Genomic DNA, 17,407 nt, shown 5'->3' with positions numbered 1-17,407 from the left:
TACTGGAATGTTCCCTATACCCATCATAAGGTTGCTACAACCTAGCATACAAATGAAAGTTTATAACATAGGTCGAGAGACATATTGGAGTAATCAAGGTGACAGACAGTGACACATTCACTGCACACTTTTGCATCTAGCATCTAGCTGATCTAGCATCTAGCATCAAGCATCTAGCTGATCTAGCATCTAGCTGATCTAGCATCTAGCATCTAGCTGATCTAGCATCTGGCTGATCTAGCATCTGGCTGATCTAGCATCTAGCTGATCTAGTATCTATAATCTAGCATCTGGCTGATCTAGCATCTGGCTGATCTTGCATCTGGCTGATCTAGCATCTGGCTGATCTAGCATCTAGCTGATCTAGCATCTGGCTGATCTTGCATCTGGCTGATCTAGCATCTGGCTGATCTAGCACCTAGCTGATCTAGCATCTGGCTGATCTAGCATCTGGCTGATCTAGCATTTGGCTGATCTAGCATCTGGCTGATCTAGCATCTGGCTGATCTAGCATCTGGCTGATCTAGCATTAGCTGATCTAGGGTGAAATCAGTAGTCCAAACTGTTCCATTTTGCAACTAAAACAAGTTTCTAGTGTTCCTCTGTGTTTGAGTCAGGTTGTTGAAAGGCTACATTAGATGCATTACTGAAGGAGAATATATATATTCTCTCTTTCTCCCTCCTCCTCCCTCCCTCCCTCTTTGTGATTTTTATCAGCCAATATCAATGTAAAATAGGGATATTGTAGCTGTCGTAAGGGCATGACATCAGCAGAAGGCAAGGCAGGTTGACGTGCTCAGAGTGTAGATTTATTTACAGGTGTTCCAATGGTGAAAGCGTCATTTCATACCAAATATACAAGTAGATTTACCAAATATACACAGCAACAGCCCAAAAGATATAGCCTCTGTATCAGGCTTAACCTGTCCTATCTTAACGGACACTGGTAGAGTGCAAGACTGTTCAGCCTCCCCTTGAAAAGCCAAATGGAATCTGTCTAACAGGAGCTTAAGCAGGTAGGCCTACTACATAATAGAAGCACTTGGCCCCCAGGACCATAATTGTAATTGGCAATTAAAACGAATAAACTGGTTCTACAATGTAAAAGGCAATTTATTTCCATATCCATTGTTACATTTGTCTTAATCAGACGGAATTATTTTTATTATATTTCAACACCATGCATACATGGAAAAATAATTTTCTCTTATTCAACGTTCTGACCCCAAAGCGTTCTACAGTGTGCTCCTATTACGCAGAACTGTACTGTAGGACGCAGAAACACAGAACTGTACTGTAGGACACAGAAACACAGAACTGTACTGTAGGACACAGAAACACAGAACTGTACTGTAGGACACAGAAACACAGAACTGTACTGTAGGACACAGAAACACAGAACTGTACTGTAGGACACAGAAACACAGAACTCCGACACAACCCGGGAAATATGAACAAAGGAAACCATACATTGAATTAAATAAACCGAACTTCTACCTCATGACTCTTTCGAACGTCCATCTCCAATATAGGCCTCACGTCCACTCAGGGCAGGGTAAGAAATGGTTGGCTAAATGAAAATGTGTCGTAGGCCTATCAAACATGAAACAGAAATGTCTCCGTGTTGCAATTAACGGTACGGGATGGAATGATGAAACGCTAATAATTATTTTTGTATGAAATGGAATATAGATTTATCACATAGGGCCTGTGAATGTAAACGTGTGAAAGCAACAGCAAACATTTCAACAAGATAAAAAAAGCGCTCTCCACTGGCGGGAGTTTGGAGAGCGTGAGTGACGAGAGTCTTTTCTTAGTAAGAATACATTTTAACCACAAATTCCAAATGCAAAGCTTCATAAGTAAATGATCAATTTCAAGAAATTGTTAGGCCTACATGCCAGAAGACCATTAGGCCTATGCTAGTAATTGATGCCCCATTGCAGGTGAGCTTGCAAAGTACACCGTTAATATTATTGATCACCAAACAAGATTTGGGGCATAATTTTTTATCATTATGGCAATCCTCTCTCCCTCCAATTTGATATTTGTGCTGCAACCAATCAAATCAAATCAAATTTATTTATATAGCCCTTCGTACATCAGCTGATATCTCAAAGTGCTGTACAGAAACCCAGCCTAAAACCCCAAACAGCAAGCAATGCAGGTGTAGAAGCACGGTGGCTAGGAAAAACTCCATAGAAAGGCCAAAACCTAGGAAGAAACCTAGAGAGGAACCAGGCTATGTGGGGTGGCCAGTCCTCTTCTGGCTGTGCCGGGTTGAGATTATAACAGAACATGGCCAAGATGTTCAAATGTTCATAAATGACCAGCATGGTCAAATAATAATAATCACAGGCAGAACAGTTGAAACTGGAGCAGCAGCACGGCCAGGTGGACTGGGGACAGCAAGGAGTCATCATGTCAGGTAGTCCTGAGGCATGGTTCGAGGGCTCAGATCCTCCGAGAGAGAGAAAGAAAGAGAGAAAGAGAAAATTAGAGAGAGCATACTTAAATTCACACAGGACACCGGATAGGACAGGAGAAGTACTCCAGATATAACAAACTGACCCTAGCCCCCCGACACATAAACTACTGCAGCATAAATACTAGAGGCTGAGACAGGAGGGGTCAGGAGACACTGTGGCCCCATACGATGACACCCCCGGACAGGGCCAAACAGGAAGGATATAACCCCACCCACTTTGCCAAAGCACAGCCCCCACACCACTAGAGGGATATCTTCAACCACCAACTTACCATCCTGAGACAAGGCCGAGTATAGCCCACAAAGATCTCCGCCAGACACAACCCAGGGGGGGGGGGGGGGGGGCGCCAACCCAGACAGGAAGATCACATCAGGGACTCAACCCACTCAAGTGACGCACCCCTCCTAGGGACGGTATGAAAGAGCCCTAGTAAGCCAATGACTCAGCCCCTGTAATAGGGTTAGAGGCAGAGAATCCCAGTGGAAAGAGGGGAACCGGCCAGGCAGAGACAGCAAGGGCGGTTCGTTGCTCCAGAGCCTTTCCGTTCACCTTCACACTCCTGGGCCAGACTACACTCAATCATATGACCCACTGAAGAGATGAGTCTTCAGTAAAGACTTAAAGGTTGAGACCGAGTTTGCGTCTCTCACATGGGTAGGCAGACCACTCCATAAAAATAGAGCTCTATAGGAGAAAGCCCTGCCTCCAGCTGTTTGCTTAGAAATTCTAGGGACAATTAGGAGGCCTGCGTCTTGTGACCGTAGCGTACGGTCCTATAGCTGTATAGCAAATCAGCAATCTGTTTTCCAGCTCTCCCGACCTGTGTTGATTGACAGTTTGCTGGTGCAAATCAGAGTGCCGAGGGTGTGTTTCACAAGCCAATCTGTTCAAATTTGCATGTTATTTTGTATTACAAGGGTGATGCAGCGGTTACTGTCTCTGGCTGTGTGAATAATACACAAAATGAGTGACAAAAAAATTAGAAAACCTGGCCAGATACTTTCTTGTCATCAGTCTCAATTCTATTCAAGTCCCATGTCTACGGGCTCCAAGTCCAAATTATTTTATTTTCTATCAATTCGAGTCATCAAATTTGTGACTCGATTCAGACTCGAGTCCACAACTCTGCCTAACCCTAATTCTAACACTAATTCTAACCTTAACCCTAAACAAGATGGCGCCGACAGAGATGATCGCCTCACTTAGAGTCCTTAGGAAACTATGCAGTCATTTTTTTTTTTTAGGCCGGGAAGATTTCTGCCATAGCCTTTTGCAACTGGGCCCATCAAACAAGTGTGTGGCAATGGCTCTGTGAGAGAGAGAGAGAGAGAGAGAGAGAGAGAGAGAGAGAGAGAGAGAGAGAGAGAGAGAGAGAGAGAGAGAGAGAGAGAGAGAGAGAGAGAGAGAGAGAGAGAGAGAGAGAGAGAGAGAGAGAGAGAGAGAGAGAGAGAGAGAGAGAGAGAGAGAGAGAGAGAGAGAGAGAGAGAGAGAGAGAGAGAGAGAGAGAGAGAGAGAGAGAGAGAGAGAGAGAGAGAGAGAGAGAGAGAGAGAGAGAGAGAGAGAGAGAGAGAGAGAGAGAGAGAGAGAGAGAGAGAGAGAGAGAGAGAGAGAGCGTCTCTGTCTGAAACTAATCCTCCATTTTGGATCTGTCCTAGGCTCTGGGGCCCAAACCCAGTATCCCCCCTGGCACCCCTGATGATGAGAAGGTGGACACCTCCAACAGGAAGAAGGGTGCCCTCTACATGGTAACTGATGTTACTGCACCTTTGTTGTTCAACATCAGTATAATGATTTGTAAATGTTGTTCTCTTCTCTTGATAATGGTGTTGTCCATCTCAGTGCTCACACGTTGTTGATCTCTCAAGCTCATTCACATGCATTGTGAATCTAGTACGTTATGTGTTTAGTTGTTCATAACATTTAGTATATATTATTTAAGGATCCATTTGAGAAGAACAAATTATTTTTCAAGGGAGTACTGTCAATATATGTACAGTATAAATTTATGTATTTATTGATATCTCATCTCGGTGTATTTTGTAGATCTCCGATGCCTCTGGCTCTATGAAGTCGTCGGTGGTGGCCTCGTCCAGCCCCTTCAAACAGGCCATGCTGACCGCCGAGGAGTGCTACATCCTGGACAACGGAGTGGACAAGAACGTCTTCGTATGGAAAGGTAGACTAGTCCTCGCCACTGTTTTTAAACACTTGCCAGGATATCAAACGTTACCTATGCAACACATTTCTTACATAGAATGCAGTTAAACGTGATTCATATATAAAAAACGTAAAACATATTTTCTACTTCTACTGTGTAGGATAGTGCGAGATTCAGAATGAGAAGTCGAGTAAATGTTCACTAAATCCCTGTGCACAGCTGTGAGTTTAGAGTATTGTTGAGATGTGTTGTGTTATCTTACCTCCATCACAGGACCCAAGGCCAATGCAGCCGAGCGCAAAGCAGCCATGTCAGCAGCCCAGCAGTTCATTAAAGAGAAGGGCTACTCCGACAAGACACAGGTACGCTGATGGAATAATGTGAAGTAACATTTTTAACTGAGCATGGATGAAAACATTTTGACCTTTGCTAGGTCTTGCTCAGGCACTACTAGGCTATGTTCAAAATGTTGTTAGCTATGTCTACTTTTTAAAAAAAAAGTTACTTAAAATGTTGAACAATAATGAATTGAAAACTAATATTGATAGTGAACTAGTCTCACATAACCACACTACTAAGTTTAGATTATCAATTGGCTATTGGAATGCATGTGAGAGGAAATCGAGGTTCATGGTAAACAACAGAACAACTGACTCTTCCTTTTTCTTCGGCCTTGCAGATCCAGGTACTACCAGCAGGAGGCGAGACCACTCTGTTCAAGCAGTTCTTCAGTGACTGGAAGGACAAGGACCAGACCACGGGCCCCAGTAAGGCCTACACCATCGGCCGCATCGCCAAGGTGGAGCAAGTGCCCTTCGACGCCTCCACCCTCCACTCCAACAACAACATGGCCGCCCAGCACAACATGGTGGACGACGGCAAGGGCAAAGTCCAGGTAAAACACACAACACTGGACTACAATGGAAATAACTAAGTGAGGGTTCTCATAGTAATTTTGCCCAGTGTCTGGCTGTTTATGTTTACAAAGACAACCACGTGCCGCACTAAATTGGCTAGGGGACCAGATGTAGCTCACTGCCCGTATGTTTCAGACCGCTGAACTAAGTCTGTATAAAGTGATGCGGGAGGGCTAAAAAGAATCGAACGATGCAGTTGGCTGTTCTAAGAGTGGTCTGAGGCAGGCGTTAGATTACGAGCTTTTTAAAGTGCAATGTTAATAACGCTGGATCGACAATTCTCCTACTAAGGTTCTAACAATGAACTTAGCCTTAAATGTCCCGTGCAGTCATTTTTGGTGTAACAATGAAGTACCTTACTGTGATTGTTTTCAATTAAAATACATTCTTAGAGCAAAGAGAAATTTCTCAAGCAAGAAATTAGCTAGGACCTTCTGGGAATGGTCTGAGTGGGGAGGGGAAAACTGAAAACTAGCTTTTATTGGCAGAGAGGTTTGGAACTCTCTTTCTTATAGATCACCAGGCAGACCAAAACTCCATCCCACCAAAACAGGCTGACATTTCAGGCAGTCTTTTCAAACAGCTTTTACACTTAAAGGGCATAATCATTATCATAATTTTCACAATTTCACAGTATTACTTCTACCTCATAGTGTGGAAATATACTGTATATAAAACACAGGTAAATCAAGTTTTTGACTGCACTGGGCCTTTAAGATGCTTTTGGGAAAACTAGCCCTGGTAAATACAAGGTTTTGAAGCAAAGGGTCACTCAGGGTGCTGGGCACTTTTCAAACAGATCAGGGCAGCAACATACACATGGAAAATTATACTATTGGTTTCAGATCTGGCGTGTTGAGGATGGTGATAAAGTGGCTGTGGATCCCTCCTCTTATGGCCAGTTCTACGGAGGAGACTGTTACCTCATCCTCTACAGCTACAGGCTGGGAGGCAGGGAGCAGCACATCATCTACACCTGGTCAGTACATATGACATCATCCAAAAATATGCTATAAACATGACATACACAGTTAAAATGACATCATCTACTTTACACTTGGTCAGTACATATGACATCATCCACAACATCTTTATTTACATCTAGACAGTTCAAATGACATCCTCTACAAGGAAAGGGGATACCTAGTCAGTTATACAACTGAAATGTATATTCTGCATCTAACCCAACCCCTCTGAATCAGAGAGGTGTGGGGGGCTGCCATAATTGACATCCCTGTCTTCGGCACCCGGGGAACAACTGCCTTGCTCAGGGACGACAGATTTTTACCTTGTCGGTTTGGGGGATTCAATCCAGCAACCTTGCGGTTACTGGCCTAATGCTCTAACCATTAGGCTACCAGACCTTATCATCTACTGTGCATCTGCTACCTGGTCAGTGCAATTACATCGAAACCCGGTGTGTGTACGTGACATCATTAATAACAAATCACACCAACGGGGTATTTTACCTTACCCCAACCTGTTCTGGAATATTCTGAAACCCTTAGATGTCTTCTCCTAGTCTAAGTTCATAAAGAAGGATGTATCTGAAATAATCATGGCAAAACTGACTCAGTACTTGTAGTAGTGCATGTTCGATACCTATAGAAAGGTCTCAATAAGGTGGGCTTGACGTGTGTGTGTTTTTGTGTTTATTCATCTGTATTCATCTGTGTGTCAGGCAGGGGCTGAAGTGCACCCAGGATGAGCTGGCAGCCTCTGCCTTCCTCACGGTGAAGCTGGATGACTCTATGGGAGGAGCCCCTGTTCAGGTGGGTCTCTATCCTCTCCATTTCATCCCCATGTCCCCAACACTCACAGTCCAAAAGCACCTGAGCAATAGGTACAACGGTGTGACATTTAGATTCGTAAGGTCACTGGACTAAGCACTATAAGTGAATAGGCCAAAGCTGTTTCATTTATCGTGCTTCATAAAGCCGATGGCATGATGGATGATCTTTTGGCAAGGGCAGCTGCTGCATTGGTGTCCAGTCATTTAAGTCACTCACAAGTGAGGTCATATTATTGAACCACGTGTGTATTTTGTCTTTATAGACTGAATAGTTGTGTGGAAAGCTTTTTTTTACTGTCCAGCAGAGGGCAGTCACACTTTGTTTTACTTCCAGTGTGTGTATAATTAGAATGGTTACCACATTGACACATAAGGTTCCATCCATCATGACAGTATATTATAATAAGGAAAGCAATCTTTGGCAATTTTTTAAAATTAAATCACCAGACTTACCTGTCACTTTAGAATTGCTTTTCTTCTACATAGTTATCATTAAGTGTCCATTTTCCCCTCCAGGTGCGTGTGACCCAGGGTCAGGAACCCCCCCACCTGATGAGCCTGTTCCAGGGCAAGCCCATGATGGTCCATAATGGAGGGACGTCCCGTAAAGGAGGACAGTCGGGTACTGGCAGCACCCGCCTCTTCCACATTCGTCAATCCTCCACCCGCGCTACACGAGCTGTAGAGGTGAGTTCTCCGTGTGTGTGTATGTGTGTCAAACTGGGACCACACTTTGTACCCGTGTGTGTGATTGCTTGAGGAAGATTAAGTGTCTAACAATTGTTAGCCTAAACCATCAAAATGACTGAACTTCTGAGCACCTCGTTGTCTTCTCTCTCTCTCAGGTAGAGCCCTCTGCCTCCTTCCTGAACACCAATGACGTGTTTGTGCTCAAATCTCCCACCACCATGTTTGTGTGGAGAGGGGTGGGTGCCAGTGAGGAGGAAATGGCCGCCGCCAAGCACGTTGTGGGTTTCCTGGGTGGCAGTGGCAGTAATGTGTCTGAGGGCAAGGAGCCAGGTAAGGATTCCATCTAGTGTTACAGGTTTATTGTATTAAGTGGGGTGCATCTTAATATTATTAATTTGGCTGGATCTCAGTAGTATGACATGGGGTGCATCTCAATAGTCACATGTGGCTTCTTCTTCTTGTCTTATCCTTCATCTACAGCCTGAAATCACAGGATATGGGAAAGCAACTTTTTCAGATGAGTGTTGATGAAGGAAAGGTTACATGGAGAGGAAACAACTTTAGACAATTGAAATGTGCCCCTAAATAAGACAGAAAAGAGATAACATCACACATCCTGACAAATCACAAGAAAACACTATATAGTGCCAAACAACCAAGGAGACTAATCCATGCCGGTCTTTTCTGTCCTAGCTGGGTTCTGGTCTGCCCTGGGAGGGAAGAAGGAGTACCAGACTTCCAAGAGTTTGCAGAACATGGTCAAACCTCCACGCCTGTTTGGCTGCTCCAACAAGACCGGATGCCTCAGTGTAAGTGATGGATTGTTGTTGAGTGTGTCTAACGTAACTAACTCTCTTGGATAGATATATTCCCAGTTCATCCCCAATGGGGAATTCAGTGTCACTCAGGGGGAGAGAAAAAGGCATAGTTAATACAAAGTACAATGCAAAAGTCAAATGTGCCCATGTTCCAAAGTGCTGTAACATATTGTAATCCTCCAATCATCAGGTGGAAGAGGTTCCTGGAGACTTCCAACAGACTGACCTGGCCACTGATGATGTCATGTTGCTGGACACCTGGGACCAGGTGAGTGAAGCTCCCCAATCCATATCATAATTCACAAGCGTGTTCATCTTCTGCTCTAAAAATACAATGCAGAGTGAATTTGAAAGTCTATAAGCTAACAGCATTTCTGGACTCCCGTCAGATCTTCCTCTGGATCGGCAATGAAGCAAATGCAGAAGAGAGAACTGGAGCACCCAAAATAGGTAGGACAAACACGCAGGGAAACAAACTTTCACAGTGGCCCCTACCCAGGACGAAGACTGGGGCCACAACTGATTAAGGAGAACATGATCTCTAACTGTATCTATATAATCAAACAATTACCTTTATATACAGTACCAGTCAAAGGTTTGGACAGACCTACTCATTCAATGGTTTTTCTTTATTTGACCATTTTCTACATTATAGAATAACAGTGAATACATAAACACTATGCAATAACACATATGTTATCGTGTAGTAACCAAAGAAGTGTTAAACAAATCAAAATATATTTTAGATTTGAGATTCTTCAAAGTAGCCACCAACTTATCATCTGCAGCAGAGGGAACTCTGGGACTTCCTTTCCTGTGGTGGTCCTCATTGAGAGCCAGTTTCATCATAGCGCTTGATGGTTTGTGCGACTGCACTTGAAGAAACTTTTAAAGTTCTTGAAATGTTCCACATTGACTGACCTTCATGTCTTAAAGTAATGATGGACTGTCGTTTGTCTTTGCTTGTTTGAGCTGTTCTTGCCATAATATGGACTTGGTATTTTATCAAATAGGAGAATCTTCTTTATACCACCATCACCTTGTCACAACACAACTGATTGGCTCAAACGCATTAAGAAGGAAAGTAATTCCACAAATTAACTTTTAACAAGGCACATCTGTTAATTGAAATGCATTCCAGGTCACTACCTCATGAAGCAGGTTGAGACAATGCCAAGCGTGTGCAAAGCTGTCATCAAGTCAAAGAATGGCTACTTTGAAGAATCTCAAATATATTTTGATTTGTTTAATATTTGTTTGGTTACTGCATGGTTCCATATGTGTTATTTTATGTCTTCACCATTATTCTACAATGTAGAAAATAGTACAAATAAAGTAAAACCCTTGAATGAGTAGGTGTGTCATATATATACAGTGGGGCAAAAAAGTATTTAGTCAGCCACCAATTGTGCAAGTTCTCCCACTTAAAAAGATGAGAGGCCTGTAATTTTCATCATAGGTACACTTCAACTATGACAGAAAAAATGAACAAAAAATCCAGAAAATGACATTGTAGGATTTTTAATGAATTTATTTGCAAATTATGGTGGAAACTAAGTATTTGGTCACCTACAAACAAGCAAGATTTCTGGCTCTCACAGACCTGTAACTTCTTCTTTAAGAGGCTCCTCTGTCCTCCACTTGTTACCTGTATTAATAGCACCTGTTTGAACTTGTTATCAGTATAAAAGACACCTATCCACAACCTCAAACAGTCACACTCCAAACTCCACTATGGCCAAGACCAAAGAGCTGTCAAAGGACACCAGAAACACAATTGTAGACCTGCACCAGGCTGGGAAGACTGAATCTCCAATAGGTAAGCAGCTTGGTTTGAAGAACTGTGGGAGCAATTATTAGGAAATGGAAGACATACAAGACCACTGATAATCTCCCTTGATCTGGGGCTCCACACAGATCTCACCCCATGGGGTCAAAATTATCACAATAACGGTGAGCAAAAATCCCAGAACCACACGGGGGGACCAAGTGAATGACCTGCAGAGAGCTGGGACCAAAGTAACAAAGCCTACCATCAGTAACACACTACGCCGCCAGGGACTCAAATCCTGCAGTGCCAGACGTGTCCCCCTGCTTGAGCCAGTACATGTCCAGGCCCGTCTGAAGTTTGCTAGAGAGCATTTGGATGATCCAGAAGAAGATTGGGAGAATGTCATATGGTCAGATGAAACCAAAATATAACTTTTTGGTAAAAACTCAACTCGTCGTGTTTGGAGGACAAAGAATGCTGAGTTGCATCCAAAGAACACCATACCTGCTGTGAAGCATGGGGGAGGAAACATCATGCTTTGGGGCTGTTTTTCTGCAAAGGGACCAGGACGACTGATCTGTGTAAAGGAAAGAATGAATGGGGCCATGTATTGTGAGATTTTGAGTGAAAACCTCCTTCCATCAGCAAGGGCATTGAAGTTGAAACGTGGCTGGGTCTTTCAGCATGACAATGATCCCAAACACACCGCCTGGGCAACGAAGGAGTGGCTTCGTAAGAAGCATTTCAAGGTCCTGGAGTGGCCTAGCCAGTCTCCAGATCTCAACCCCATAGAAAATCTTTGGAGGGAGTTGAAAGTCTGTGTTGCCCAGCAACAGCCCCAAAACATCACTGCTCTAGAGGAGATCTGCATAGAGGAATGGGCCAAAATACCAGCAGCAGTGTGTGAAAACCTTGTGAAGACTTACAGAAAACATTTGATCTCTGTCATTGCCAACAAAGGGTATATAACAAAGTATTGAGAAACTTTTGTTATTGACCAAATACCATAATTTGCAAATAAATTCATAAAAAATCCTACAATGTGATTTTCTGTTTTTTTCTCATTTTGTCTGTCATAGTTGAAGTGTACCTATGATGAAAATTACAGGCCTCTCTCATCTTTTTAAGTGGGAGAACTTGCACAATTGGTGGCTGACTAAATACTTTTTTGCACCCCTGTATATATATATATACACACACACACACTACCGTTCAAAAGTTTGGGGTCTCTTAGAAATGTCCTTGTTTTTGAAAGAAAAGCACATTTCTTGTCCATTAAAATAACATCAAATTGATCAGAAATACAGTGTAGACATTGTTAAATGTTAATGTCTCCCTCCCTCTCTAGCTAAGGACTATGTGGACTCAGACCCTTCTGGACGCAGAGGACTGTCCATCACCACCATCAAACAGGGGGCTGAACCCCCAACCTTCACTGGCTGGTTCCAGGCGTGGGACCCCAAAATGTGGGAAACAGACCCTCTGAAGATAATCCATGCCCGCTTCTAAATGCCAAACTCCACCCCCTTACCTATCTGGCACTTACACATACGCATGTCATTCCCCCGCCCCACTCTTTGGATCAGAGTACCAGTATAACACCCTGGACTGCTATTTTAATTAGACTTGTTTTTATGCCATAACGTTGTCTCTTTTAGACTCATACGAAACATTCACCTAGCATGCCTTTTTTTATCTGCTGTTGGAGCAGAGAAAAACCTTCTCTTTTGGAGCCTGTTTATTCCAGTAGTCTATTGAATCCAACGGGTATCTTGTTATACTTTGTGAAGTCATGATATGTGATTACCATTGAGACTTAGGTCTCATTTGAAAGCATGCTGCATTTTAACAGGATATCTCTGCCGGAGAAAAATGTCTGCTCTTCTTTTTTTTTCTTTACATTACTTTCGATGATTCTGAAATGGTATTATGGATGGCTTTTTCAATTAAATTCCTAGTATTTCTAGAGAAACTCTAGAAATGAGAACACGTTGGTAGCCTATATTTTCTATGTTGACAGGTGGATAGGAACGACAGCAGACCAAGGTATCATACGTTTAACATCAGCACAACCTCTTCCATGTAACATTTATCTTTCGTCTGAAGTTAGTCAAATAGTGGAAAAAACTGAGAACAGACAGCCACAGTACTTCAACAACGGAAGACTCCCTCAAGAGGATGTTATCTTTTTACACACCACCTGGCTAGGCGGAGTTGTCTTCCTTCTTCCCACCTTTAGATCTACAGTGGCAGTCAATGATTAATATAAACCCTGGATTGCTAATGCTATGTATTGTTTTTTATTTAACCCTTATTTTACCAGGTAAGTTGACTGAGAACACATTCTCATTTACAGCAACAACCTGGGGAATAGTTACAGGGAAAAAATTTGCCAATTGTAAGCTGAGGATGATTAGGTGGCCGTGATGGTATGAAGGCCAGATTGGGAATTTAGCCAGGACACCAAGGTTAACACCCCTACAATAATTGCTTTGGGATCTTTAGTGACCACAGAGAATCAGGACACCCATTTAACGTCCCATCCGAAAGACGGCACCCTACACAGGACAATGTCCCCAATAACTGCCCTGAGGCATTGGGATTTATTTTTTTTGACCAGAAGAAAAGGTGATCCCTACTGGCCCTCCAACACCACTTCCAGTAGCATCTGGTCTCCCATCCAGGACCAACCCTGCTTAGCTTCAGAAGAAAGCCAGCAGTGGGATGCAGGGTAGTATGCTGCTGGTTGGCCATATTGGTACTCCCCAGAAGAAGCAGTCCTCCATAGGAATGAATGGAATTCTGCAGTATTTCAATTACATTTTTCAAGGCAAAAATTACATGTAAACAAAAAAATATGGGGGACAGTAACAAAATTAGATGTATTTTTTGCTCAGATAATATAATTTAATGGCATGCATTAAAAGGTCTATAATAGAATAAATGTGGCAAAAACAAATATAGACATTAATAAATGCATTTTTATAGCTTACAAACTATATTATTCCAAAGATGGGGGAGTGCCAAGACGGAGGTGCGGTGGCTTCAAAACAGAGCCCTCTGTTGGTCATCTAGTGTATATATAAATCATTGATAGCAGTGCCGCATGGTGTGATTGACATGTGCCCTTCATCAAACAGCTCATCAGACAGTCTTGTGGGAGCTTTGATGGACAGCTCTTTCCCGCCACCAGGGACATAAGCACGGGTGGGCCTGGGTGGGCGCAGGCCCACCCACTGGGGAGCCTTGCCCACCAAAATAGTTTTTTTTTATGCTCTACTTGTCAGTGTTCCAAATGGGACATTATTTGTATTTATACCTAAGCACAGTACTTGACTTGGGCAGGAGATCACCGGAGCTGAGTATCGGCACCTCAAATGTTCTTCTGCTTGAGTTCCTGCACCTCCTATAGATTATTACCACAAAAGTATTACAGAGTTCCTGCACCTCCTATAGATTATTACCACCAAAGTATTACGGAGTTCCTGCACCTCCTATAGATTATTACCACCAAAGTATTATGGAGTTCCTGCACCTCCTATAGATTATTACCACCAAAGTATTACGAAGTTCCTGCACCTCCTATAGATTATTACCACAAAAGTATTAAGGAGTTCCTGCACCTAAATATTAATGGTACCGGCACCTATTTCAGTCCAAGTCAAGCACTGGTCTACATGCATACACCATCAGATATAATTCATAGAAAGCAGTAGGGAGGAGGTGGGAAATGAAAGGGATACACACAGTTTATTAGGTACAGCCATCTTGTTCCGGGTCGGACCCCTCTTTCCCTCCAGAACAATCTGAATGTTTTGGGGCATGGATTCTACAAGTCGGAAAACGGTGTTGAATTACGGTCCATGTTGACGTAATGGCATCATGCAGTTTCTGCAGATTGGACAGCGGTACACCACCAGCCTGTACTGATGAAACCAGGCAGGATGGGGCCATGGACTAATGTAAAATCCTGACTCTGCCATCAGCAACTGGGATTCGTTGGACCAGGCGATGTTTGTCCACTCCTCAATTGTCCAGTGTTGCTGATCGCTTGCGCACTGGCGCTGATTCTTCTTAACTGAGAGGAGTGTAAATCATCTGCTGCAACAGCCCATTGATGACTAGGACAAACAAGTTGTGCTTTCCGAGATGCACACCACTCTGTTTCTTTGCCTCTGTGTAAATTACAGTACATTCTGTTTGTGATATTAAGATTGATAGTGATAACAATGATAGTGTGTTAGACTTATTTATGAAAAGTCAAGAACAGGGGGACATGACTTTTAAAATGGCAGAGTAATTTAAAAAGTGCATGTTTTGGCCCACCTAAATGTTTGCTGGCCCTGCCATCAGCAAATTTCTGACTGCCAATCTTCGGAGGTTAAACTGGGTGGTTTTTGCCTCTTGGCTCAAAAAAAATGACATGACATCTTCTTAGGCTATACATTAGCTTTCATAGATGGACAGGCCCGCAGAGACTTTAACAGAAACTGAGAAAGGTTTTCATAGAGAGGAAAGCTTTCTGTATTTCTGCCGAAGATTACTAGGCCTATAGGCCCTATGTGAGTGATTGACCCATGGCAGACCCATGTAGGCAAGACATTCAGGAGGGCCTTTAAATAGGCTGAAAGCTTCTGGTGAGGCCACCTACACCAAAGTATGTGTTATTGTAGGCTTTTAATCTTATGTACATCCAGTGCTTGATTTGTAAATCGGGAGGTGCCGGAACAAAAAGTGAGCCATGAGAGGAGGTGACCTGCAGGTGACCTAGGGAGTTTTGAGGTCCAGGAACGCATGAGAAAAAAGTGGCATAGAGCCATGGAGTAGAGGCACTTACAGAAGTTGTACACATGGGGAATATTTTTAGTATCCTAAGGTCCCGGAAAATTTTTGCTTTTTTATAAATACATTTCATGCAATTCGACATAATTTTACATGATTTGAGACTGGCAGAATCTTTTTTAATACCGCACAAATAAATGATCGAAATGGCAGGCTACTTTGACACTGAGATCAATGAAAACGACCTTGTCTTGAATCCATCAATATCCCAGGTCTAGGTGTGTGGAGACAATTATATTGTAGGGTACAATATAAGGAGGAAATTTTAGTCCTAAAAAAGCTTTCCATTTTCGCTGGCTCACCCAATGATACTCAGCCCACTCTCTGGTGATGGCTGATGGGCTCATCCCGAAAGCTTATCTCAATTTTTGGAAGTTGATCAAATATTTTGGTAACCTACAGCATAGAATCTTCTCTTTTCAGCAGGAACCATTTGCTTTCCAACCTGTGTTTTCCCTCGATTGTATTTGAAATATTGCTAAAGGCCTGTTTTGTCTGCATGCTGTTTTTTCACTGACAGATTAGCCTCGCATTCCCAGACTGTAGGCTATTCCTTGTTATTGGGCTACAATCCACAGCTAGCCTATTTGTAAAAATAAGCCATTTATCTATCCTCTGTGGCTAAATTATAGGCCTTATGGTGTTGTAGGCTACTCTGAATGATTTAATTTATTTCTGAACAGAGAGCAGTAATTATATACATTTTGCAAATGTATTTAAATGTATCTGTGGTGCTGCAGTTCCTTCAGAACCCTTCGCCCGATTCTAGAAGGAAATAAATGATGAAGTACAATGCTGGAGAGATGAGCATTGCAGGCTCACGTCTATTAGAGCAGAGAGGGAGAGAGATCATATAAAGTTAATCTCATTCTAGTTATGTGAGAGATACTGGCACACTTCTCACACAGCCACGGCCACACGTTGGTTTCAAACACAGGTTACAATGTTTTGTAAATCATGAACCCGGGCTGGCCCAACCCTGAATCAAAAAACCTTTGTGAAAAAGTAGATTTTCAGCACGGGCCTAGAGTCGATTAAGCCCGCACTGAAAATAAAAAAAAATCACAACGTTTTTTTGTGTAGGCAGGATAATTAACAAACGAAGAGGCAACTCGAATAAACTTTGATCGATTTTGTTAGAATTTTTACATAGCAAAAGGTGAAAATATTTTTTTTATGCCAGGAGAGGTACCGGTACTGGCCAAATAGGTTCCGGAACAAAACAGTCCAAAATGGAGAGGTGCCAGTCCTGTTCTGGCAGGATAAAATTAAGCTCTGGGTAGGGCACCATAATATATTAGAACGACATGTATCCTAGGTTTCCTACTACAGTAGCTAGGACTCTTTCTGACCTCGCAAAATCCATAGGTGTAAAGTTGGCACACGCAAAAAAAAAAAAACATAGCTATCCTTGCACCCAGGAGTATCTGGGATTTATGTACAGAATAATACGAAATGCTCTGAGACCAGGTTGTGCACCCTTGTCACTGTGAACTGGGCTCTCACTGCAGCCTATATCGTAATTTGACTAGGCTTCTCTTTTCACCAAGTAAAGTGGCATGGGGACACAGTAAATTATTCGTCCTTACCGCCTGCACCCGTGCCAGATACACCCACTCATTGCGCGCGCGCTGCATCTCGCCTCAGTACTGTATAAAATATGTCTTAGGTACAGCATACAGAGATGGGATCACACTACAAAACTGTATAATGGGCATAGACTTTAATATTTGCATAAAGGGCTTGAGTCCATACTTTGCATTCAATTAATTTACATAAAATATCTTCATCCTATATTCATACATTTAATTTAGGAAACATTTTGTATAAGCTTATCCATTAAACGTCACACATTAAGGCTATGGACATTTATGAAGTAATACAGTTTTAACATTTCCAAAGAAGGGAAGAAACAAGTTAAGATCAGAAC

General features: G+C 42.6%; 1 protein-coding gene across 1 annotated transcript in view; it reads left to right on the top strand.

Annotated features, from left to right (window-relative positions):
• Window positions 1–12,622, top strand: part of LOC110508942 (gelsolin) — a 41,758-nt gene extending 29,136 nt beyond the window's left edge. Inside the window, exons 6-17 of the mRNA XM_036966574.2 lie at window positions 4,145–4,234; window positions 4,533–4,665; window positions 4,921–5,009; window positions 5,327–5,542; window positions 6,410–6,543; window positions 7,246–7,336; window positions 7,873–8,043; window positions 8,202–8,376; window positions 8,740–8,855; window positions 9,055–9,132; window positions 9,254–9,314; window positions 11,984–12,622. Of these exons, the coding sequence (XP_036822469.2) occupies window positions 4,145–4,234; window positions 4,533–4,665; window positions 4,921–5,009; window positions 5,327–5,542; window positions 6,410–6,543; window positions 7,246–7,336; window positions 7,873–8,043; window positions 8,202–8,376; window positions 8,740–8,855; window positions 9,055–9,132; window positions 9,254–9,314; window positions 11,984–12,144 (1,515 nt within the window). The 3' untranslated portion in view covers window positions 12,145–12,622. The remainder of the gene's footprint in view (window positions 1–4,144; window positions 4,235–4,532; window positions 4,666–4,920; window positions 5,010–5,326; window positions 5,543–6,409; window positions 6,544–7,245; window positions 7,337–7,872; window positions 8,044–8,201; window positions 8,377–8,739; window positions 8,856–9,054; window positions 9,133–9,253; window positions 9,315–11,983) is intronic.
• Window positions 12,623–17,407: the final 4,785 nt, after the last annotated feature.

This window comes from Oncorhynchus mykiss, chromosome 28, assembly GCF_057628025.1.
Source record: "Oncorhynchus mykiss isolate SJ-2025 chromosome 28, ASM5762802v1, whole genome shotgun sequence".
In the NCBI taxonomy this organism is placed as follows: domain Eukaryota; kingdom Metazoa; phylum Chordata; class Actinopteri; order Salmoniformes; family Salmonidae; genus Oncorhynchus; species Oncorhynchus mykiss.
Note: the sequence above shows the minus strand (reverse complement) of the source record. Positions and strands in the feature narration are given on the sequence as shown.